Consider the following 24,627-nt stretch of genomic DNA (forward strand, 5'->3'; position numbering starts at 1 on the left):
AGTAGAGTTTTATATACCATGAAACACGGCGACCGCAACATCAACAAATGCAGATGGATCCAGGCGTGTCATATGGGGACTCATCCCATGGTCAAGCAAAATCCTCAAACAATTAGATTTGCCAGCAGGTATCTGGGTGAATTTCTTCTTTCTCTATCATGAGTCATGTTGCCATCACAGGTGTGATTTTCCAAAATGGTGATAAGTCCTTGCTAAAGCTCTGAGCAAAGCGAAACTTGGTCTTCCCTTGATTTACACAGTAGTTGCGTTCCTGGAAAAGTCAGCATATGTTAAAACCATGCCAAAAAAAAAATTGAGTTTATTTGTAAAATTACTAGTTTCCAAGCTCGCTTAATTGCAGGGTGTGTTACCTACAGGAGCGTCTGGTTGGACTTCTTAAAGTCCTGTGGGACAAGAAACATTCTCCACTGGGCAGGACTGTCGCTACGTTGCAGGACAGCCAGCATTCCCAGCCCCCTGTCCACCACATGGAAATAGCACCCTCCTGTCACTGCATCCACTGAAATATCCCATACAGTTCAAAGCATTCCTTGGGAAGCATTATCCCTTCCATGATTCAACATTGGTCCAGAGGGTCAATATTCAAACAGTTGATCCCAACCCAGTGTAACACGTGCGGCAATACAGATTCCAGGGTCTGTGGGTGCTCCAAACCTGGGGTATCTCAGGAACTGGGGGTTCAAAGTGGACAGATTGCTATAAGCAGACAAGACCTAAGGGAGGCCAATTTTGCAGACAGAAAGAAGGGAAGGCAAAGGGGTGCCAGGCAGAAGGGACAGCATAAGCCAAGGCCTGGAGATGAATGACAATCCATGAGGTATGTGGGAAATGCAAGGTTTAGAGCCCAAAGGGCCAGGTGGTGGGAGGCTGGAGGAAGAGGCAGGGTCCAGACCCTCCCACGCCTATCACAGGAAGCAGCATGGACTCTGTCCTGGGAGGTAATGGGGAGCCATCTCACATACGATGCATTTACTCGTAAGTGCATTATTTTTTTTAAGGGACTCTGCTCAAAAGATTTGTCCTCCTGAGGCCTGTTTTGGGAGTAGTATCTTACTTCTCCAGAAGTAAAGCCTGGAAATGCAAACCAGGGATGTTGATCAAATCAAATTGACCTGATCTATTCCTATTTGCTTACACTGTGGGGCCTGGCTTTGCTCGATCTGCCCGAGTCTATAGGTTAAGTTCAGAGAAGCTACATAAACAGTGACGCCTTCCCTGAAAGCAGATCGTGACTCCCAGCACAGCCCTCCCCCTAGAGAAATCCAACCTGTGGGCTGCGTGGTTAATGGCATGGGCTCTTGAAAGCCAATTCCCACAGTCCCCACAGTGGACAGAGGAGCTGAAAGGAACGATCCCCAGGAAAACCTGGTCCCCAGTCTCACCCCACAGAGGGTTCTGAAGATTTTATGATTAATATGACACCTTATAACATCTTAAAAAATGCTTGAGCAAGCAGAAGCTAACATATTGGCAAAACACCTGTTGAATCCCCCATTCTTCTGGATTAATCAAACAGATGCAGGGAAATGAACCAAATCAGAATCCTCCCTACACAGACTTCCAAACAATCCTCCAAACACAGAAATGAATATTCAATAATTCAGGGCCTGCCTTTGAGGAATGCACACGCAGCTGGGGAGCTATACAGATAGTTCTAGGAGACAGTTTGTGTTAGGATGCTGGGGCTTGGCGGGGGGGTGAGGTGTTCCCAGACAGATTCCTTTGTTCTTTTTGTGTAAATCATGATCCCAGGGCCTCTTTACGGTCACAAAAACCCCCAGCTCACCAGGGCTCTCCAAGAGGTCTTCCAGAACCATCTTTCTGTGTGATTTAGCCCTCCTCCCAGTGATGGTGAAAGCCACCTGACTTCAAAAAGTATGGAATCTAAGGCATTTGAGCACAATTTTTACCCCACAGGCAACACCCTCGCTTCCCTCTCTGATGCTGAAAGCTTGGAAGGGACCATAAAGTTTATTTCACAGCTGAAGAAATTGATGCTCAGAGAGGGACAATGACTTGCCCAAGGTCACAGTGAGCAAGCAGGGATTGGAAGCCCAAGCCCAGGCTTACCACTTACATGCAAGACCTCACGTAAATATGTTTATGAAAGTCCTCCTCCCCAGGGCAGTGACTAATCAAACCGTCTCTAAGAGGGAGTTGTTCATACGCTCACAAAATGAATGTTCTAGGCCCACGTTCAGTGCTGAAGCCACTGACCCTGTGTGGCTATTAAGCACTTGAAATGTGGCAAGTTCACACTGAGAAGGCTGTTAAGTGTGAAATGCACACCTGATTCCAAAGGCTTAGACTGAACAAAAGAATGTAAAATATCTCCTTAGTAATTTGTTATATTGATTACTTGTTGAAATGACAATGTTTTAGATATGTCTGGTTAAATAAAAATATTATTAAAATGAACTTCATCTGTTTCCTCCTTCTTTTTTCACTTTTTTTGGCTACTAGAAAGTTTAACATTACATACACACCTGGATCGCACTCTATTTCCATTGGACAGAGCTTCTACAGGCATTGAGGATATAGCAGAGCACAGAACAGACACAAATCATGCCCTCCTGGAGTTTATCCCCTGAGGGAGGAGAGAGACAACAAATAAACAAATAAGTGAAATAAGTGCTATAGAAAAATAAAGCAGGGAAGCGGGGGGGGGGGGGGGGGGGTAGAGAAGGGAGGAGGGGTTGACATCTAAAATAGGATGATCAAGAAAGGCTTTATTTACATTAGCCTTCAGGAAAATGCAAATCAAAACCAGGAGATACCACTTCATCACCCCCCTCTAGGATGTCTGTAATCACAAAGACAGGTAATAACAAGTGTTGGAGAAGATGTGGGAAATTGGAACCCCGATAACACTGCTGGTGGGAATGTAAAATGGTGCAGCCACTTTGGAAAACAGTCTGGCATTTTCTCGAAAGGTTAAACAGAGTTACCATATGACCCAGCAATTCCCTCCTAGGTATCTACCCAAGAGAAATGAAAACATATGTCCACACAAAAACTTGTACATGCATGTTCATAGGAGCATTATTCCTAATAGCCAAAAAGTGAAACAACCCAAATGTCCATTAATTGATGAGTGGATAAATAAATTGTAGTATCGCCGTACAATGGAATATTATTCGACCCTAAAAAGGAATGAGGTACTGAACCATGCTACAACATGGATGAATCTTGAAAACATTAAGCTTAGTGAAAGAATTCAGTCACAATAGAGCATATATTGTCTGATTCCAGTTAATGGAATTCTAATTCCTTGAAATGTCCAGAATAAGCAAATACATGGAGACAGAAAGTAGTTTGGTGGGAGGGTTGAGCAAACTGGGGAGAAATGGGGAGTGCCTGCTAATAGGTCTGGGGTTTCTTCTTGGAGTGATGAAAAATGTTCTGTAACTGATCATGGTGAAGGTTGCACAACTCTGTAAATATGCTAAAACCCACCGAATTGTATACTGAATTGTAATGGGTGAATTGCATGGCATATGAATTATATTAATAAAACTGTTCTTAAAAAAAGAAAACAAAGACTTCACTGAGAAGTGATATTTGAGCAGACATTTGAGTGAATTAATTGGCTATTTGGGGGAAGGACATTCCAGGCAGAGGAAACAGCAAGTGCAAAGGCCCTGAGGAAAGAGCAGGCTTTTTCAAGGAACAGGCTAGAGCAGAATGAGAGGGAGAGCAGAAGGCGTTGAGTCGGAGGGATGGGGCAGCAGATCATGTAGGGTCTTCCAAGCCATGGGAAGGACTTTGGCTTCTCTGCTGAATGAGATAAGTCACTGGTGGCTTTAGAGCAAAGAGGGATCAGTGTAGCTGCTGTGTTGAGAATAGCCTTCGGGGGTCATGTGCAGAAACAGTGAGAAAGCTGTTATATTGTCTGAACATTTCAGTTGAACTAACATGATGTATATGTGTGTGTTATTGGTTTGAACCCCCTAGAACAGGAAGGGATTGGCAAATTGCAACCCGGGGGTCAAATCTGGCCCACCATCTATTTTTGGACAGCCTGTGAACTAAGAATTGCTTTTACATTTTTTAAAAATCAGAAGAATAATACTTTGTGAGATATGAAATTCAAATTTCAGTGTCCATAAGTAAAGTTTTACTGGAACACTTCCAGGCCCATTTGTGTGTACGGATGCTTTCACAGCAGAGGTGAGTAGATGCAACAGGAACAAGAGACCGCGTGGCCCTCAAAGCCTAAAATACTTCCCATTTGGCTCTCAACAGAATAAGTTTGCTGAACCATAGAACAATTCCCAAACATTTTGGTCTCAGGACTATTGTTCATCTTAAAAACTGAGGATCCCATATTTTGTTAATAGAGGTTATTAATATTCACCATTTAGAAATTAAAAGTGCATGTGACCCTGTGAAAAGTATTTTTAAAATATGTATTAAATAATTTAAAAATAATAATAAATCCACTACGTATGTTAGCTTGGTTAACAGTTTTATGAAAAATGATATATATTTAAAAAATAAATTTATTTATTTATTTATTATTTATTTTTGGCTGCATTGGGTCTTTGTTGCTGCACACGGGCTTTCTCTAGTTGCGGTGAGCGGGGGATACTCTTCGTTGCGGTGCATGGGTTTCTCATTGCGGTGGCTTCTTTTGTCGCGGAGCACGGGCTCTAGACACACGGGCTTCAGTAGTTGAAGCATGCGGACTCAGTAGTTGTGGCTCACGGGCTCTAGAGCACAGGCTCAGTAGTTGTGGCACATGGGCTTAGTTGCGCCAGGGCATGTGGGATCTTCCCGGACCAGGGATCGAACCCGTGTCCCCTGCATTGGCAGGTGGATTCTTAACCACTGCGCCACCAGGGAAGTCCTGAAAAATGATATTTTTGAAAACAAAAAATATTTAGTGAGAAGAGTGGCATTGTTTTACAGTCAGCCCTCCTCTGCGGAACCGGTGGATATAGAGGGCCGACTATGGGACTCAGATTTTGGTATGAAGGCAGGTCCTGGAAGCAATCTTCCGCAGATCCTGAGAAACCACTGTACATGTTTGTAAATATCTTTAAAGTCTGGCTTGGACTTCCCTGGTGGTACAGTGGTTAAGAATCCGCCTGCCAATGCAGGGGACATGGGTTTGAGCCCTGCTCCGGGAAGACCCCACGTGCCGCAGAGCAACTAAGCCTATGTGCCACAACGACTGAGCCTGTGCTCTAGAGCCCGTGAGCCACAACTACTGAGCCCATGTGCCACAACTACTGAAGCCCGTGCGCCTACAGCCCGTGCTCCTCAACAAGAGAAGCCGCCTCAATGAGAAGCCTGTGCACTGCAACAAAGAGTAGCCCCCGCTCCCTGCAACTGGAGAGAGCCCGTGCGCAGCAACAAAGACCCAATGCAGCCAAAAAAAAAATTAATTAATTAAAAAAAAAGAAAAGTTACTTATAAGTATAAAAAAAAAAAAGTCTGGCTTAATAGAAGACAGCTGCATTCTCATATCTGATTCTTCCTTCAACCTGTGGCAATACTACACATGTAACTTCTGGAAAACTCCCCTCTATGCTTGGGAGAAAATGAGAGTGAAAAACGCAAATAATGTCCTAGTATTATTATGAAAATAATAATAGTGCTGACCTCACAGACCCTCTGAAAAGGTCCCAGGGACCACACTTTGAGAGCTGCTCCCGTGGAGGCAGCAGGGACTTTACCCAGAAGCCACACTCCAGAGGCACTTCCGCAAGTGCTTCAATTGTCTTAATGCCATTTCAGCAGAGGGTCTGTTCGTTAGCAAACTGATGGCCAAAATAATTGTCCATCAGTCAAACAGGCAGTGTTCCAGATGTGCAATGTGCTGTCCATGTGCCTCTGCTCTTGCACCACACGGCATAAGAATCTAGTGAGCTCCAATGGGCTCTAGGTCTTAGGAATCCGTCTGATCTGGGGTTCAAGCCGCTGAGTGAGGATGCCATCGCCTGACCTTGAATTGAAGCTTGTTCCTCAAATATTGTTGCTTCTGCCTTGGACTTAATCTTTTCAAGAAGGAAGCTTTTTGGAACACCCAGGACATATATCTGGGCCTTCATTGAGCTCACAGAGGAGGTTATATAACTCGAGGACCTGCTTGCTAATCAGTGATGGTCCGTGGCACAGAATTCAGGCTAAAACTGGCTTGCGTTGCCTCAGCGCCCCCTGCTAGTAGCAAGGTATGCTCATCTACCACTCATTACTGGAGATTACTGAGATCTACAGCAACACTGACCCCAGTTGCGATGAACTGGCTCAGTCGTGTCATGATGTAATCTACCACAGTAATCCAGGAGAGAGGTGAGGGGGACTTGGACCACAAGATAGTGATAGAGTGCTACAGAGTGGTTGGATTCTAGACATAACAGACTGTGCTAATGAACCAAGTGTGGAGTGTGAGGAAAAGAGAGGAATCGGGGTTGCCTCCAAGGATTTTAAAGGCACTTGAAAGGATGGATGGGGCAGCCTGCAGGAGAAACAGGTTTGTGGGGGAGACTGACCCCTCCCCCCTCAACAGGACAGTCACCATCAGGTTGGGGTCTCATTCTAGGCCATCCGGGAACTTCCCACATCCAGAGTAGCTTCTGGGGAAGGGTCTAGAACAGGTCAAAAGAGGTGGTTCCTGAAGGGAGAAGGTGGGCTCATTCTGTTTGCTCTGTATGAAAGGGCATGGTCAGAAATTCCCTGGTGGTCCAGTGGTTAGGACTCTGTGCTTCCACTGCAGGGGGGAACAGGTTCGATCCCTGGTCCAGGAGCTAAGATCCCGCATGCCATGCAATGCGGCCACAAAAAAAAAAAAAAAAAAAAAAAGGAAAGGGCTTGGTCACTCAGTCCTCCAGGAGGAAAATCTATTCCAAGTCAGAACATTCGGGGAGCTACTTGAATCAATGTGTAAACAGGTCCAGAAAATGTATTCTTTTAAAGAATGTTGATTCAATATTTACTAAGACCTTGTCCTAGAGCCTGGGGATAGAACCAAATAAAACATGGTGCCAGCCCTCCTGAATCTTAGTATTCGAAAGGAAATAATTTCCCTCCTTCAAAAAAGATAGCCCCAGGCTATGTATTCATTCATCCACCAAATATTCATGAAGAATCTACTATATGTAAAGTGCTGGAGATACAGGAAAGTTACAAGACAAGCTGTTCAGTGCTAGAATATAGGCCAGATTTAAAAAGGGGTTGTGAGGCGTCTTGTGTGTATGAGATGAGGTTGACCAAGGAACAGCTCACAGAATATAAACAGCAGCTATGTCAGGGGAGCGGCCAAGATAAGTGCTCTCTAAGCAAAGATAAGACTTCAGGAGGAATGAGGTTTAAATTGCCCCTAAGATAGAGAAGACTCAGATGAGCCAAGATAGCTAGCAGGTCCTACTAGGAGGTGGTGTGAACCTGATATAAAGTTAGAGGTAGGTTAGCAAAAGATTTGAGTGTAGGACAAGAGAGTGACTCACTGGGCACATGGGGCTGCTAGAGGGAAGATATACTGTAGATGTTCCCACCCAGGCCTTGGGCCCAAAGCACCTTATCTCTGCCATCAAGGTCCACTTAGATTCTAAGTCCTAGACTAACAACTTGCAGATCAATGACATTTCAACACAAAGAATAGCTAGTCAATGAGGAAGCACCTTGAAAAGAAGGAAAGAAATCAATGTTTCATTATATTTACTGACCCTTTAACTCCTATCAAGTTTACTCCTTGGGCATTTTGTAGTATTTATCCCTCCTGTTTTCCTTCCAAATTTTGCAAAGTGCCAGGAATCCCCAAACTACCCCTTGTTGCTACCTTCTGATGTTACATCATGTACAAAGACTGCAACTGCCTAGCAGTTGGCCCCCTTTAAACAGCAGTAACCATATGTCCCCCTGCCCCTAGACAGTATGATCAAGACAGCCAGGACCCAGATTTAAGTCACCAGCTGCATGCCCTTGGGCAAGTCACCTTTTCTGAGATTATTTCTTCATCTGTGAAATGGGATAATAACGCCAAACTCTACAGACTTAAGGGGTGTTCATGGAATAATCATATTCAGTAAATGTACAGCATCCAACACAATCCTGGGCGCAGAGTAGGTAATCAATGCTTCTTTCTTCTCCCTCTGTCCACTCTCCCCTCAACAAACACACACACTGTCTTTTTCACACCCAACAGCTGGAAGCAGCAGAAGCACGATTTGGAATCAGAGAAGGAGGTGAGAGTCACACTTTGCCCCTTCCCAGCTGGGTGGCATTGGGCAGGTCACTTTGCCTCTCTGAGCTGGGGGTTTCTCATCTGTAACTTGTAAATTGTATGCCATGCCCCTCCTCACAGCACTGTTGTAATAGCTCAAGAGAGAGAGGGCCTCACTTAGGGCAATGGCAATAGCGATCACAAAGGATTTGTTAAGGGAACACTCTAGCCAGGTTGGTTGCTTCTATTTATCACCTGTGAGAGGAGGGACTCCCAGAACTGAAAATACAGTCCTCTTTGTAGAAGTTCTGGCTTTTCTACCAGGAGTACCTGGCATGCAAATGAGTAGCATGTTAGCAACTGTAAAGGAATGTAACAGAGCAGGATATGAGCACACAGAATTCTGGCCAATTCATGGGCAATGGGGAATCTAAGATGTTTGTTAATAGTGATTGTGTGGTTTGGAGAAGGTTTCAGTTTCCCCAACTCTAATAGTGGGAGAAAGACGAACTGCAGATGGAAAGAATCTTATAAAGGCCTGTCTCTGCTCTAAAATTCCACATTCTCTGAATCTGCCTTCTTTCCCACAGCTGTCTGCTATAAATGTCCAATATAAATGAAGGATAGTGAGGCGGTCTCTGAAGGCTGGTCAGCAATCCCCTGGGCTTCTGAATTGTTTCCTGCCCGTCTGATAGCAATTGATTATGCCTCTGATGACTCTTGCAATATCATCAGGGAGGCTTGTCTGTTTAGCTGATGGCTGCTATTCTCACCAGAGGGTGGCAGGCAAAATAATGTCGGAAAACCCCAACCAGGAACCTCAGGTATAAAAGGGAGATGTAAAAACGCCAGGCATCATCTGCCAAACTTGGACCCCTGCTCCTCTTGGAACCCCCAACCTTCAGCCGAAGCAACGATTCTCAAAGCGTGGTCCTGGGGCCAGCAGCATCAGCAGCACCTGGGAACCTGTTGGCCCCCCACATTCTTGGCCACCCAGACTTAAACCGGAAACTCTGGGGGTGGAGCCTACCAAGTGATTCTGATGCACCGCTCTCAGTGGTTAAAGAAACAAACCACCTATTTTAAAGCATAAAGTCTTGGTCTCCTCATCCAGGTGTGAGCTGAGCCAGTGCTGGAGTCCAGCTCAGGTTCTGCTACCTCCCAGCTGTGGAACCCTGGGCAAGTTACTAAACCACTCTCAGCCTCAGTTTCTTCACCTGTAAAATGGAGATAATACCTACAGAATCAGCGGTCCTGGGGTGAGAAATAACAAATGTGTGAGCTGGACCCTTAAAAGGTAGTTAGCGATGGCTCCATTTGCTGCAATGGATGGCATCTGTTTAAAAGCCCCGCGAAACGTCCTGGCATTTGTCACAGTAAGTCTCTGGACACAGTAAGTCTTTTAAATCCTCTCAAGTCTCACGTATCCAAGGGCTCGAAGAAAGGCAAGCAAGTCCCGTCCTCCTCCCTGAGGGACCCAGAGGGTCTGAGATACTCTGACCAGGCCGCGGTCAAAGACCAGATCAGCCTCCTCGGGCCTGGCCCGGGAGGGGCCTTAGAGGTCATCTCGATTGACCCCCTGCTGTTCCGCGGAGGAACGGGGCCCAAGGGCGCGCGGTGAGACGCTGGCGGAGCTGGGCCCCAGCCTGGATCCCCGCACTCACAGTTCAGGGCTCTCCCCCTGCTCCTCACTGACGCCCCGCGCCCCAGCTCAAGGGGATCCAAGATCACCCAGTCGCCCCCACTGCACCCCTTGAATGGATCTGCCCAGGCCCCGCACCCTCAGCCCCGCGCCATCTGGGCTCCCGGCGGCCGGAAGTTCCTGGGTCCGCCCAGCCGACGCGGGCGCGGGCGCCAGACGGGCCAGGCAGCGCCTCCCGCGGCCAGGCCGCCCCCTGGCGGGCCCGGGGCGCTCGGCAGCTGGGAGCCGGGTGCCCGCCCTCTCCCCGCCGCGGGGCGGAGTCGCCGCGCTTGGGGTCCGCTCCCCTCCTCCCAGGCTCCCGCCCCGCCCCCGCCGGGTGGGCTGCGGGGCGCGGCGCCTTGAGGCCGGGCGGCGGGTCCGGCGGCCGTCGGAAGCTGCCCGCCGAGGGGCTGACGAGGGCCGCGGGCGCGGGGCCCCGGCGGCCGCTGATGGGAGGCGGTCCCCGGGAGAGCAAGCGACGGCGCCGCAGCCACCATGGGGAACAAGCAGACCATCTTCACCGAAGAGCAGCTGGACAACTACCAGGTGAGCCCGCCGCCCGGCCCCCGAAGCGTCGCCCCTCGGCTCCTCCCTTCTTTTTCCCGTCTCTTGCCGAGGCCTCCCGACAGCCGGTTCACCGGGTTCAAACCTTGCTTCTGCCTTCAGCTCGACGCTTGACCTTGGGCCGGTGACTTCTCCGAGCCTCAGTTTACCTACCCGAGGAATGAGAGCGCTTTCCACTTAAAAGATTCTCGCAGGCGACCCTCGCTCCAGCTTCCCCCCTCCTCTCTCTCTCATTCAGACTTCTTGCTCTTGGCCCCAGGCTGGACCCGAACCCTTCCCCGACTACTCCTCCCATCGCCCACCTTGGCGCAGAGATGGAGTCCTTAAACGTAGGCTGGAGGGAGGACCCTCCCACCCCCCCCCACCCCCCTACCCCCCTAAAACCCGGGAAGCAGCCCAGGAGAGTGAGTCTTTGTAAAGCAGAAATTAGCTGGGTAGGGAGTGAAGTGCATCAGCACCCAAATGCCATTCTAGGTTGGGGTCTCTCCGTATGGCCCCAGTATGGAAATAATTGGAGCAAGAAGGCAAGCCAGGTACCAGTCTTACGTGGTCATCTCTCCAAACTCCCTCAGGCCCCCAGCAGCCACCCCCTTAGACCCTGCTGAGTCCCTCCACCTCCAGAGCCAGGGAGCTGTCCAGATCAGATCCCAATGCCCTCCCACTCATGTACAAACTTTTCTGTGGTTGCAGGATGGAGCCCAGCCTCCTGGCTTGCCCAGAGCCCTGGCCAGCCTGCCCAGGCCCCTGCCCTGCCCTGCGCACTGCAGCTGCCCCGGAACTATCCGCATTCCCTTGACACGCCGGGCTCTTTCCTCCCTCTCTTTGCCCGTGCTCGGGGATGCCGCTCCCCGGTCTCCAAATGATTTCACTTACCCTCCCAGGCCCAACTCTGATGCTTCTTTCCTGACTGTGCCAGGCAGAGGGGGCTGGACTGTGTTGTGGCCTGTGTGGAGTGCCTGGGGGAGATGAACACCAGCAGGGTCTCCACAGCTGCCTGTTGCCTTCGTGAATACTTATTTTGGAATCGAGCTTGAAGTGTGGGTCCTCTGATGTGGGCACAAGTAAAATAAAGGCCCTTTTCCTCCTGGAAGTGCTGGTTGTCAATAACACTGCTTTCTCAGGGCCTCACGTGGAGGCGCCTTCTGTGTACGCAGCGCTCTAATGGAGGCTCTCTATGCATCAACGCATTTGATCATCACAGGGAGGTGGATTATTTAGCCCCATTTTACAGTAGCGTAAACAAAGGCTGAGGAGCCATTCGGTACCCTGCACAGTGAAGGTTCACACAAGAATTTGAATTGTGAATCCAAGGCTCACTCCTTTTGTTGGGGCTGGGGGCTGTGTGTGCTCTATGTCCTTAAGGCCCTCACTGTCTGCAGACACAGCCCCTCGCCTCCAGTGAGAGGCAGGTGGTGAGTGTGCTCTAGGGGAGGGCACTAGGGGGCAGTGGGAGACCTGGAGGAAAGGGGGGGCTTTGCTTCGACTGGTAGGTTCAGAAATAATGCAGCGCTTGCAGACCCTTGAAAGATCAGTAGGATTTTGCCCATCAAGGCCCCGAAGGAGGCATTCCAGGCAGAGGGGACAGCTTGGGTAAAGACTTGGAGCTGGGCCCAGGCAAGCAGGTAGACCACGCTCAAAAGAGTAGCCTCGTGGGCATGGGGACCTGGGTTCCCACTCAGTCTGGCCTGGCATTGAGTTACCGTTCGGAGTCAGGCCCAGTGCTGGGTTCTGATCCTTTGCCAGAGGCTGGGCCTGGTGGGAGAAACGAGAGCTGTGAAACCTGAGAGCCCCACGTCTCCCTCCCTGAGACTGTCCAGCTGGCCAGGCCAGCGAAGGCCAGCTGGGGGTGACCCCGGGTAACAGCCACCCCTCCCCCAACTGATCTCCAGGGTTTCCTGCCCTCTTCCTCAGTCCCCAGGTGCCAGTGATTCCCAAAGTTCAGATTTCTTCCCAGACCACTTCTCTGCCTTATCCAGGTCCAGCCCCTAGACCCCTCAAACAACCAAGAGCTCACCGCCTTCCCCAGGAGCCTCCACTGCTGTTTGCTCTACTATGGCCTATGTTTTCAGTCGAGAACGAGTCTCCTGTAACTCTCATCCTCTTTGGGGGCTCACCTGGGGATCCCATCCTCGATCTCCATAGCCAGGGCCCTGGGTGAGGCCTCTCAGTGTCGTGTAACTGAAAATGTAACTGCTGCCTCCCCACCCCACCCTGTTCTGCACCCTCCAGCCACCCACGTGCTGCTACCGCAATCTCTCAGTTTCTCACTCCATCCGCTTCTCACTCCTTCCCATTTTCTTTCAACAGACACAATGTGCATCACCAATGTAAAACAATTTTTTCTTTAAAAAGAATCTGTGGACCAAGAGTTGCATCATATGTGTATTAACTAATCCCCCACTGTGGTGGGAGACCCTAGGGAGTTGTCCATATATAGGTCATGAATGCCTGGAGCAGAAGTACAGGGTCAGAGATGTGAAGGATCTTTCTAAAACATGGGTGTGACCCTCTCCTCTCCCTGGAATTCCACAGTGTCTTGGGATAATAGCCTGAGCGGAGTGCAGAGCAGACCTCACCCTGGCCTGATCTGGGCTCAGCCAGCCTCCAGCCTCATTTTTAGTCCCTCCCCTGGCACCCTAAGTTTCAGGCACTCTGAAGGGCTTCTAGCCAAGCATGGCCTCACCTCTGGCCTTGTTCTCCTGGCGCCCTCCCCTCACTTCTTCATCAGCGCCATCTGGCCTATCTTTCTGTCCATGCCAGGCCTCACCTCTTTTGGACAGGCTCCCTGATGCCCTCCCCCAATCCTTCTTGTGGCCACAGAATGGTTTATACCCAGTCATCACTGTCTGTTTCCCCTCCATCCCACTTCCTGTGTGTCCCCTGCTCAGGCACAGAAGAGGCAGTGGAGAATGTTGTCTGAATGAATGAATACTTGTTAAAGCATGGCTCTAAGGAGTGGAAAGAACTCCAGGGATTCTGAAGTCCTGGGTTCAAGTCATGGCTGGGCCATAGATGCTGTAGGCCTTAGTAAGCCATTGTCCTCTTCTGGGTCTCAGTGTCCCCACCTCTAAAATGGGAATGATTACTAGCCCTGCTGTGCTCATGTCACAGGGCTCTTGCAGGGGTCAGCTGAGCTGTGTGATGGTCAGCTGGGCGGTGCTGAGGCTTGAGCTGGCAGAGCTGGATGGAGAGTCCACTCCAGCTGGGACTGGCTATGGCTCGGCTCAGGACCACTGGCACAGGCAAACCAGGCATGTGGGAGATGGGAGGCAGGGAGGCTACCTGGATAAAGTACCCTTGAGTTGCGCTTTGGAGCATGGAAAGGATTTGGACAAGCTGGACAAGGTGCGGAAGGCACTCCAGGTGGGAGAACAGGATGAATATAAGCTTAGAGGAGGAACTGTAGCCTTAACTGGCATAACATCTGAGCTTCTACTATAAAAGCCCAGCCTGCCCTGTCTCCTGCTGCCAGAGTCCTGAGGGCCCATCTCTCCTGGGCTAGGCCCCCTCCCTCCCTCCCACCCCTCATGACCCTAACTTGAGCTGGGACTCTTCCCTGAAGACCTATCCCTGTGAACTCTCAGGGGCCAAGCAGTGACCGGACATCTGTTCTCAGTGGAGTGTAGGAAAGAGTTCCTGCAGACCTATGGCTGTAGCTCCCTGGGCAGCTGAGTAGATGGAGGGGGGCAGGGTTTTTGTTTGGTGTCTTCAGGGTGGGAACAGACACAGAGCTGCGGGCTCTGAAGGGATGCCTTTGGGACATGGGGTACTGGGTGGAGCTGTTGCACAAAACGGGGTAAGCTGTGGCCTAAAGGCTTCCTGCATCTTATCTCATTTGCTCCTCTCACTGCCCCTTTCCAAGACGCAGTATCCCCATCTTACGGATGCGGAAACTGAGGTTCCAACAGGAGACTGAACTTGCCTAAGGGTCCAAAGCAAGATGAGAATTTGAATCTGACTACTAAACCTTTTCCTCTGCCACGCTGCCAGGCTACTCATAGCCCTGAGAAGCTTTTAAGGCACCTGCCATGTTCCTCCCCTATGAGCTGCCTCCCTGGGATGAGTTCCAGGGAAGTAAGTCAGCAGAAGAAAAAGCAAAACATCAGTCGACGAGCAGGTTCATGGCAGCTTTATTGGTAATGTTGAAAACCTAGAAATGGCTGTGGCTAAATGTTCAGAAAGATGAGAAAGCTTAGGTTAAGCAGGGCCAATGCCTTCAGTGAGATATTCCCCAGCCAGTGAAATGATAATGTTAACTGCTGTGGAAGGTTTATATGGAAAAGTCTGGCCATTCATTCCACCAGTCTCTATTGAGCATGCACCATGTACCAGATATGGGAATACACAGTGGAAGCAGGACGTGGAGTGGTTGGTGTATGACGGTGCTGGGTGGACCGTGGCTCTGTTTCCACTCAGTGGGCGGTGGTCAAGAAGCACATAGGGGGCTTCCCTGGTGGCGCAGTGGTTAAGAATCCGCCTGCCAATGCAGGGGGCACGGGCTCAAGCCCTGGCCCGGGAAGATCCCACATGCTGTGGAGCAACGAAGCCCGTGCACCACAACTACTGAGCCTGCGCTCTAGAGCTCGTGTGCCACAACTACTGAGTCCGCGTGCCACAACTACTGAAGCCCAAGCACCTAGAGCCCATGCTTCGCAACAAGAGAAGCCACTGCAGTGAGAAGCCCGCACACCGCAACAAAGAGTAGCCCCCGCTTGCCGCAACCAGAGAAAGCCCGTGCGCAGCAATGAAGACCCAATGCAGCCAAAAATAAAAATTAATTAATTAATTAATTTGAAAAGAAAAGAAGTACATAGACCTGAGTTCCAGCCCAGCCCAGGTCTGCGTGTGCAACTTAGGGCAAGCTGTTCAACTTCGTTGAACCTCGGTTTTCCCATCTATAAAATGGGGAGGTAATGCCTGCCCCCCCCGCCCCCCACCCATAGGCTAGTGATGAGGATTAAACAAAATTGCATATTCAGAGCCCCCACGGGCCAGCCCATGGTAATTATGGACTGGTTGTGGTGTGGTTCTCAGGCTGGGCTGCACGTTGCAATCACCTGATGGCTCTGAAAACTGCTGATGCCTGGATCCACCCTCAGGGATTCTGATGTAATTGATCTGGGGTCCATTGGTGGTGATGGGAGGGGACACGGGGAGTTTAAACAGCTCCCCAGGTGATTCTGCTCTAGAGCAGAGGCCCTCACACTTTAGCAAGCATCAGCATCTCTAGAAGGACTTTTAAAAATGCAGATTGCTGGGCCTCATCCCCAGAGTTTCTGATTGTAGTTCTGGAGAGAAGCCTGAGAATCTAAAGTTCCACTAAGTCCCCAGGTGATGGCGATGCTGCTGGTCCAGGAACCACACCTTGAGGACCATTGATGTGGACAGATGTAAGTAGTTGTGATAAGGGACTGGAGTCATGTGAGAAGCTTTCACATTTATTGCCAATAAAACCCTCAGGTCAGGACCCAGATACTTCCTTTCCAACCCAGGGGATAGAGGAGAGGAGAGAAGAGAGGGGAGGGGGAAGAGGATAGGCCAGGGGGAAAGAGAGCAGAAGCCAGGACCTCTCCCCATCCCCAGTTACGCCGACACGACACCCCCACCATGCTGGTTGGAAGCGCTCTGGCCCTTCTCGCTGGCAGCTTCAGGCCGTAGAACCAGCTGTGGGGCCGAGGGAGGACTGTGCCTGGAAAGCCCAGCTGGGCGGCCTTTGCTGCCTGCTCCAGGATTCTGGGGTCTGCTGAGAAATCAGCCCACACGGTCTTCAACCCGTCTGAGTCTTAGGCCTGTGGGGCACGGAGTTCTTTGCCCATTCTGGGTGGGGAGGGGGCACTGCTTCCCCAGCCTGAGCCTCTCCTGGCCCCTACAGGGGAGCTATCACCGAAAGCAAAGCCTAGCCCCCCAGGAGAAGCCCCTGTGTTTCCGAGAAGGGCCAGACTATGGGGGTCCTTAGTCTAACTCCCACCGAGCAGCAGGTGGCTCAGGACAGACTTGTGGGGCTAACTGGGGCCTGGAAATTGCCACCAACTCTCCCCTCTTCGGCTCTCCTTCAGGTGCCCACTGGAAACCCTAGATATGCATCCTGTGGGCCTGCTTTCTTGGGTCCTCCTCAATGTGCAGTGCAATTGCCCTGGGGCCCAGGGCTCCAGGTCTCATCCACGGGCTGTCTGCAAGCCTGTACCGTGGCCATTAGTCCCTCATCGGAGCCAGCTCTGGTCAGCATACCGCCTCAGGAGGCCCCACCAGCTCTGGGCTCTGGGCTCCCTCATGCTTCAACAACAGGCCAAGGTGGAGGAGCCAAACAGCAGGAGAGGAGCACGAAAGCCCTTCATGGTTGGACATTTTACGAAGTGCTGGGTCCTTTTCACCCCCATACTTCCCACAAGGCCTGGCATAGTAGCCTCATCACCAGGCAGGTGGAGCTGTGGACAGAGGCGTGACTGTAGGAGGTGGGTTATCCAGACAAAGGCAGGATACCCAAGATGAGTTTATAATCTGGGTGAACTCAGGATCCGAGTGCTGCCCCAGCCCTGAGTCATGCCTACCTGGGGGTCCCCAGCAGCCTGCACCCTGGCCTCTGTCCAGATGCTGCCAGTTCCCCCCTGCCCGCCTTCCTCCTCCCCCTCTCCTCCTCGGCCCCTTCTTTCCCCACACCCCAGCCTCTTCACTGCCTTCTCTAACCTCATCTCTTCCTGTGGCTTCAGATACCAGTTAGAGGCTGGTGCTTCCCCAGTCTGTATGCCTGGAACTCTCAGCCTCTGACCACGGGGCTGCTGCCTGCGACCACTCAGGACACACACCACCCATGACGAGGCACCATTCTTAGGGGCTGCAGCATGGACCGTGCCCCCTGCCGCTGGGCAACGCGGTGACCCTGTCAGTCCTCACTCCTGTTTTGTCTCCCGAGTTGTCTCCCAGCCACTTCCCCCGGGTGTCCCACAGGGTATCTCCTGGCCCCTCAAATCAATGGCATCCACCTCTGAACTCTCCATATGCCTCCCAAATGCCCTCCCCTACGCCTGCCTCCCAGCCCCCCACGCCACGCACTCGCTTCCCTGGCTCAGGTCAAAAGCTTCGGAGGGCAGCTTCTGGACCCACTAGACTGCTCCCCGCAATGGGCTGGGGCAGGGAGGGCTGGTAGTGACTCTGCTGCCCCCAGTCCAGGGCTGGCTCTTCCTGTGTGGCTCTGAGGGAGGAAGGACAACCAACTAAATGTGCGTTTTCCTTCCACAGGACTGCACCTTCTTCAATAAGAAGGACATCCTCAAGTAAGTGTGGCTCTTGTTCACCCCTCTGGAGCTGGGGTGGGGGCAGGGGTGGGGCCGGGGACCCTGGGGGCAGAGGCAGGGGGCTGGGGGTGGTGCCGCACTGGCTGAGGACTAGCTTTTCCACCCCCATCAGCAGCCGTGCGCAGGCTGCTGTGGGAACTCGAGACGTCCCACCCCTGGCCCACATCCTTCTGCCAAGAATCGACCGTCTGCTTGCTGCATGCCAGGCTCCGTGGTGGGCGGTTTCGGGAACATTCTCATTTAATCCTCACTGTGCCCTTGTAACAGGAGAATCCTTTTATCCTCACTTTACAGGTGGGGCTTAGCAACTTGGCCAAAGTCGCCCAGCCAGGGACTGAAGACCTGGCCTCTGACTCCAGGGTCCTCGTTATTTCATTGCACCCTGGGACCTGTCAGACTAAGGGGGGACCCTGTCTGTTAGACTGGGGATCCCTAAGAGCCCTCTGGCTCTGATGTCCTGCCACTCCTGGGAGGTCCTAAAGGCAGGACCTCATGGCAGGCAATGCCACCACCGCCCCTGAGCTGTCCACCAGGGGTCTCTTCCCTTTCTTTGGGGGTGGGGTGGGCCTAGACAGGAGAAATGAAGGGGGTTGGCAGCCTCAGAGCCCCAGGACCAGATGGTGGGCGGGACTCACAGAATGCCAGGAAACCTGGCCCCACAGGCCTTGCCAGGTCCCCCTCCCTGGGCTATCAGGTGGCACTAAAAGCCAACAAGGTCTCAGGATCACTTTCCCTGGAGGTCGATGGGCAGGCTGGGGCGAGAGCCTGTTACACTTCCCAGGGGAGCTGTGGTCTGTCACTGCCATGACCACTCTGCTCAGACGGTGTCCCTCGGTCCTTCCTTTCTGCCCAGGCTGCTTTTCCAGCCTGTCCCCTGGTGGGCAGGGATGCCCACTCCTACCACCTTGGAGAAGCAGGGTGAGGGGCAAAGCCCCCAGGCCTTGGCATCAGCAGACCTGGGCTCTACTTCCCAGCTCTGACCTTGGACAAGCTTTGAGCCTCGCTGAGCCTCTGTTTCTTCTATAAAACGGGGATAATGCTACCTCCCCCGTTGCTGAGAGGCAGGAAAGCCAGGGTGTGGTGTTCGATAAATGGAATTTGGTCTGTAGCTTGAGTGAGGTGTGGGGTGCGCTTCCCATTTGGACAGATGGTCCTCAGAACTGTAACAACACAGCGGTCACCCTGGCATTCCCGTGGCACCTCTTACCTTTCAGAGTTCTTGGCCCAAATCCTTGTTTAAGCCTCACCACATTTGTCCTCTGTAACAGGGAGCTCCCGCCATCCTGACTTCCCACCTTTGTAGACGCCGGGCCCAGACTGCTTGTCCTGGGAGGCCCACCATCATTTCTGTTCTGGCAGCAAAAGCTTGTCCCCAGGCCTTGGCACTGGCTGCCCCGCTGCCTTTCTCATCTTCCCACTGCATTCCTGCATGTCCTTCAAGACCCACTCCAGAGTCATCTACTCTGTGAGCCCCCAACTCCCTGTCCCCCAGCTCTCACACAGCTGCTTTTGCAGCCTTTTTGGGGGCTCTGTGGGCTCATGGCTCAGGTGCCCAGCTTCCCCCGGACTTGCAGTCAGGCAGGACACAGGCTCCCCATGCCTGGCACTGGGCACGGCACCAGTAAGCGCTTGAAGAGTGTGTGAGTGAAGGATGGGTAGGGTTGGCCAAGGGGAGAACATTCCAGGCTAGGAACAGCGGGGTCAAGGGCACAGACCTGCTTCACCCTGCCCCATCCCCAGTGATCTTACTGAGAGCAGCAAGGTTGCCCTTGGGGGAGGAGAGTTGTTCAAAGGCCACGCCAGGAATTGGATTCAACCTGAGGGGCCTTTGGGGGTGACCCTCGTCTCCTGGCAAATGATCAGCCCCAGGCAGGTGGGTGGTCTGAGCAGGGGTAGGGGGTCTCCTGGCTCCCCACAGCCCTGGCCTGCCCAGCTCTGCATCCTTCAGTGCCAGCCTCTGTAGTTCAGCCCAGGCCTGGAGTCCACAAAGGGGGGAAGGGACCCCTTCTGGCAGCTGGACACGCTTTCTGAGTCCCCCACTGCCTGCTCTGTCACTGGTTCCTTCAGGCCCCACCTCTGTGTTAGCACTCATTGGGGACCAGACCCGTTGCTTTTTCTGCAGAGTGGTCATGTGGGGAGGGGGAGGGGGTAAAGCCCCACTGGGAGCAGGAGCCCTGGGATCTGGTCCCCACTGAGTAGCACCTGCCATGTCTCAGTTGCCACCTCTGCAGCATGGGGATGACAGTGCCCCCTGGGGCTGTTTTTCCACAGACTCCAGTGGCTGGGAGGGCAGGGGTGACAGTGTTGTTCAGCACAACACAGGCTGCTTGGAGTTTTGTTGCCCACCCGTCCACCCTCAGGAGGGGTCGTGAGGCCAGGCAGCGTGTGGGATTACCTGTCCCTGGGGGACCAGGCGTGGCCTCGATGGCTCGATTCCAGTTGCAGCCCCCTCGATTTTCTCCAACCTTCTCTCTGGGCCCCAGCAAGAGCCAGTGTGACTGATCACCCCTGCCAGGCGAGCCCTCTCCACACTGTTCACATCTCAGGTCCAGGCGGGGCGACCGAGGCCCTGAGCCCAGAGAGGGCCAGGAGCGAGGACCCGGCCGGCAACACAGAGCAGGTCAATGGCAGAGCCAGGCCCGAGGCCCAGGGCCCTCCTCCCAGGGGCCTTCCAGCGCTGTTACCCCACCCCCACCCGGATGGTTTTCTGGGTGGGCTGCACCCTGAGTACTGACCAGATGGCGAGGAGGAAACGTGAGCAGCAGATTCTTCTTTGCAGCTTGGGGCCCAGCTCTCTGGTAGCCTTGGGTCAGTGATACTGAGTCACAGATACCCATCTGGGCAGTTTTCCCCTCCCCTCGCCTGCTCCCCTCCTTCCTCTGTACTCACATACACACACACAAACCCGGGTGGATCCAGTTGCTCCCCAGGGCACAGCTCTTCCACCCCGACGCTGAGCCTGAGTGGGCAGCCCCCCATTCAGCCACCTTCTTTGCTATAGGTAACTCCCCTGCCCCCAGTTAGCCTACGCTCCTAAGCACAGAGAGGCCCAGCTAGCACCCGGGGTGTTTGCCTATTTGTTGCTTTATCATCTATTTTATTTTCTCAACCATTTAAAAACTCTGTATAATCTATTTTAATTACTTTTAATTTTTTATTTCACCTGTGATACATGATGACTGTAGAAAAATTAGAAAATAAAGCCAGTCAAAAGAGACCAAAAAAAAAAAAAAAGAGAGACCAAAAATTATCTGTAATCCTGCCACCCAGAAATAACGGCTATTTTTAACCTCTGGGTAAATAATGTTTAAATATTTTCCCTTTGTGTGTGTTTATCGGAAATTTGGATCAGGTTGTTCTGTAATTTGCTTTAAATTGCTTTTCCTTAGGCAACTTGTAAAACTAGATAAGGTAAAAAAATGATCTCACCACCTCTTCATTTGGTTGGACATTTAGATTTTCAGCTTTTCACCATTATAATTAGCACTGCAGTGCACATCCTTGGGACACCATGACATATAGCCCACGCGTCTGGGATTATTTCCTTAGAATACATTTCTAACAGATTTCTGGATCAAAAGGTGTGGACATTTTTAAGGCTTTTGATTTTTATTGCTAAATTGCCCTCCAGCAGCCATGCATGAGTCTCCATTTCCCTACTTCCTCAATCACACTGGCTGTTACATCTCTTTTGTCTTCTGTCCCCAAATCGTTTATTGACTATCCCAAGGGTCTCAGACTCAGCTGTCTGTGGGGGCCAACATGCACTGCAAATAAATGAAGCTGTGTAATCCGACGGGAATGTTTTAGGACCAGGATCTGCAGAAATTGCTGTTCCTGAGCCCCAGGTGGTTGTGGCCTTGGGGAAATCCAGGTTTTTCATGTAAAATTGTTTAATTTGTAAATGTTGGCAGCTAAGTTTTAAAGCATTATTTTACATGAAAGTTAGACATGAATGTGGACCACCAACCAGTCTGTGACTTCCAGAAGAATCCATCTTCTCCCCACTGGTTTCAAATGCTGTTTGTCTTGGACTAATTCTCATTTATATTTGGGTCTGCCTCTTCTGTGCCAATGTCTATTCCACATGGTTTTACTTATAATAGCTTTAAACTATGTTTTAACATCTGACGGGACAAACATCTCCCCAGTTACTCTTTTTTCAGGGTTTTTCCCCCACTCTCCTATGTTTATTCTTCCAAACAAACTTTTGAATCAGGTTGGCAAGATCTCAAATAAATCGTTTGCAGATTTCAATTAAGAGTGTATTCATTTTACAGGAAAATGAAGAGAAGATTGCCATCATTACAGCAGTAAGCCTTTCCAATCAGGAAAGTTATCTAACTCCCTAAATATTTTACATCCTTTGGTAAAGCTTCATGGTTTTCTTTGTACACATTTCATATTTATTTTATACTTAGTTGTTTGGGGGTTTTTGGAGGGGGATTTTGTATTGTGAATTAGATCTTCTGTTATATAATATTTTTGAATAGGTGAATGCTGGTAGAAAAACTATTGTGTAGAAGAGCTACTGAGCTCTTTCTCATTCAAATAGTTTTTTTTTTTTACTAACTTTTTTTTCTTTTGGCTGTGCTGCACAGCACGTGGTATCCTAGTTCCCCAACCAGGGATCGAACCCCGTGCCCCCTGCAGTGGAAGCACGGAGTCCAAACCCCTGGACTGCCAGGGAAGTCCTCATTCAAATAGTTTTTAAACTGATTATTTTTGGTTTTCCAGCAAATAATAATTTTCATCCTCCTTTCCAATATTTAGATATACTATTTTATTTTTCTAATTACATTGACCAGCACTCACGGGGGACATGTTATATAATGATGGTGACGGTAGGAATCCCACTTTTATGGGAATGTCTGTAGTACTTTTATCATTTAAGTATAATGTTAGGTGTTGATCTGAGGTAGAGAGTATCCTTTTGCTTATGTTTGACTAAGGATTTTAAGTTTTTCCTTGAAAAAATTAATATATACCTTAAGAATACTTTTTATTTTTATTAATAAATACTCTAAAAACTCAGTTCAGAAGTAGGTAAAGTAAAAGTGAAAGTTGGCCTTCTCTTATCACTCCTCTCCACTCCTGCCTTACAGGGACCATCAGTGTAAACATGTGGTGTACACTTTTCAGATATTTTTCTGTGTGCATACAACCATCTAGTCATAAGTGCAGCTATCAAGTTGATCAAAATATTTTTTGCTGCCTATTAATGTGATTTATAGTCACAGATTTCCAAACATTGATCCATCCATGCATTCCTGGAATAAATCCTACTTGGTCCCAATGATTTACCCTTTCAAATGCTGTTGGACCTGATTTACTAATATGTTATTTTATAAGATTTTTGCATCTGTATGCGTAAGTGCCATTGGTCCATTTTGGATGCTACCTACTAGGTTCTGGTAGCAGGGTTCTTATTAACTTCCTAAAATAAACTGGGAGGCTTTCACTTTTTTGCCCCATGCTCTGGAACAGTTCAAGTAGCATAGGTATTGTTTCTGCCCCTGGAACTTATGATAGGACTAATATGTACATCTTCTTGAATTCAGTAGTGCCCTTTATTGGGAGGAGGGGTACAGGAATTCAGTTCTGTGACAGTTTTTGGAGTTTTTCCCAAAGCGATTCATCTTTCCAAATTCTCCTAGAGTTTTCCTTAAAAAAAAAATTCCAATATCACTATAGGCATAGAGTCAGAACACATCTCTGTCCCAGGGCAGAAGCTGGCCTTCGTACCCCAGAAGACACCTCCTCAACTCCACTAATACCCACAGGCCTTCTCCCAAATCCTCGCCCCTTGCAGGGAGCCCCTGACATGGCAGGCAAAACGCTAATAGCTACCAGTTGAGGCCGGGTGGTTTTAAATACTAACGCCATCCTTTTTAATCCTCACAAGTGTGAGGAGGGTAGGACAATCCGCATTTAACTGATAGGGAAATCTGTTCTCCAGTGGGTTAACCTACTTGCCCAAGGCCACGCAGCTAGTGAGAGGTGTAGGCAGGGCTCCCCCTCAGTCTGACTCACGTCCCTGCTGCAGCCACCCCACAAAACTTTGAAGGTGTAAGCCAACCCTCAAACACCCCAACATCACATCCCAAATGTCAAGGTCAAGTGGGAAATGTAACCATTGCAAATACTATGGTCCTGTCAAAAGCACATGAAACCAGATGCATAAAGTGTGACATATAGTCCAGGTTCCATGTTTGGGGACAGTATAAAAAAAGGGCAAATTTTTCCTCAATGCCAAAAGTAAGAGCAAAGAAAGTCCTCGAATGCCCCCTCGTGGAGGGTCCCAGCTTGATCCTGTCACTCTGTTATCCGCTGCCCCACTGTGACCCAAAGGACAGCGTTTGGGTTTTCCCCTCCAGGTCTGTGTTTCCAAGCCTTGGAACTTCCTTGTGATTTCAGGCCCTTTTATAGGAGCATGTGACTGGCCAAGTGGGCTCATGGCATTTACTTTGCATTTGCTGTACAGGTGCTCTGAACCAGGTGCTGATGTGCTGGCCTGGGGCAGACGCTTAACCCCTTAGCCTCAGCTTCCTCACCGGAAAAACAGGGGTGGGGGTACTAATAGCTACCTCTCGGGGTGGTTAGGGATTAAACTGAGTAAAGCAGTGCACACGGGGTTAACCCAAAGCCCAGCACAGAGTGAGCATTTGCTAAACAGTGGCTGACATTTTGTGTGTGAGCTGGGCAAGCAGTGACCTGCTCTACGGGAGAGGGCTGGGCGGCAGGGCGACAAGAGTTGGGTGGACCCTGTTGGGGGAATTGGGTAGCTATGCTGAAGGGCCTGCTAAGGATGGGCCTAGGAGCATGTCACTGGGCCAGGCCACTTAGAAGAAGACCAGGGTTGATCCGGCTTTGGGGGTAGCAGGGAAGGTGGGCCCCGGAGA

The 24,627-nt window shown here is 50.6% G+C and overlaps 1 protein-coding gene and 1 long non-coding RNA gene across 3 annotated transcripts in view; one reads left to right on the top strand and one right to left on the bottom strand.

The window, feature by feature from the left end:
• On the bottom strand, positions 1 to 11,372 carry LOC137772535 (uncharacterized). Its single transcript, XR_011075495.1, has 3 exons — positions 11,307 to 11,372; positions 2,508 to 2,608; positions 1 to 271 (listed from the first exon to the last, which is right to left on the bottom strand). It is a non-coding gene; the product is annotated as an uncharacterized lncRNA (long non-coding RNA).
• The window catches only part of CIB2 (calcium and integrin binding family member 2), a 21,185-nt gene continuing 6,695 nt past the window's right edge, over positions 10,138 to 24,627 (top strand). The window contains exons 1-2 of one of the 2 annotated variants that reach the window (XM_068556486.1): positions 10,138 to 10,415; positions 17,670 to 17,704. In XM_068556486.1, the coding sequence (XP_068412587.1) occupies positions 10,365 to 10,415; positions 17,670 to 17,704 (86 nt within the window). In that variant the 5' untranslated portion in view covers positions 10,138 to 10,364. The remainder of the gene's footprint in view (positions 10,416 to 17,669; positions 17,705 to 24,627) is intronic. The other variant, XM_068556492.1, reaches the window with a different exon arrangement.

The sequence above is a fragment of the Eschrichtius robustus genome, chromosome 1 (genome assembly GCF_028021215.1).
Source record: "Eschrichtius robustus isolate mEscRob2 chromosome 1, mEscRob2.pri, whole genome shotgun sequence".
NCBI classification, from domain to species: Eukaryota; Metazoa; Chordata; class Mammalia; order Artiodactyla; family Eschrichtiidae; genus Eschrichtius; species Eschrichtius robustus.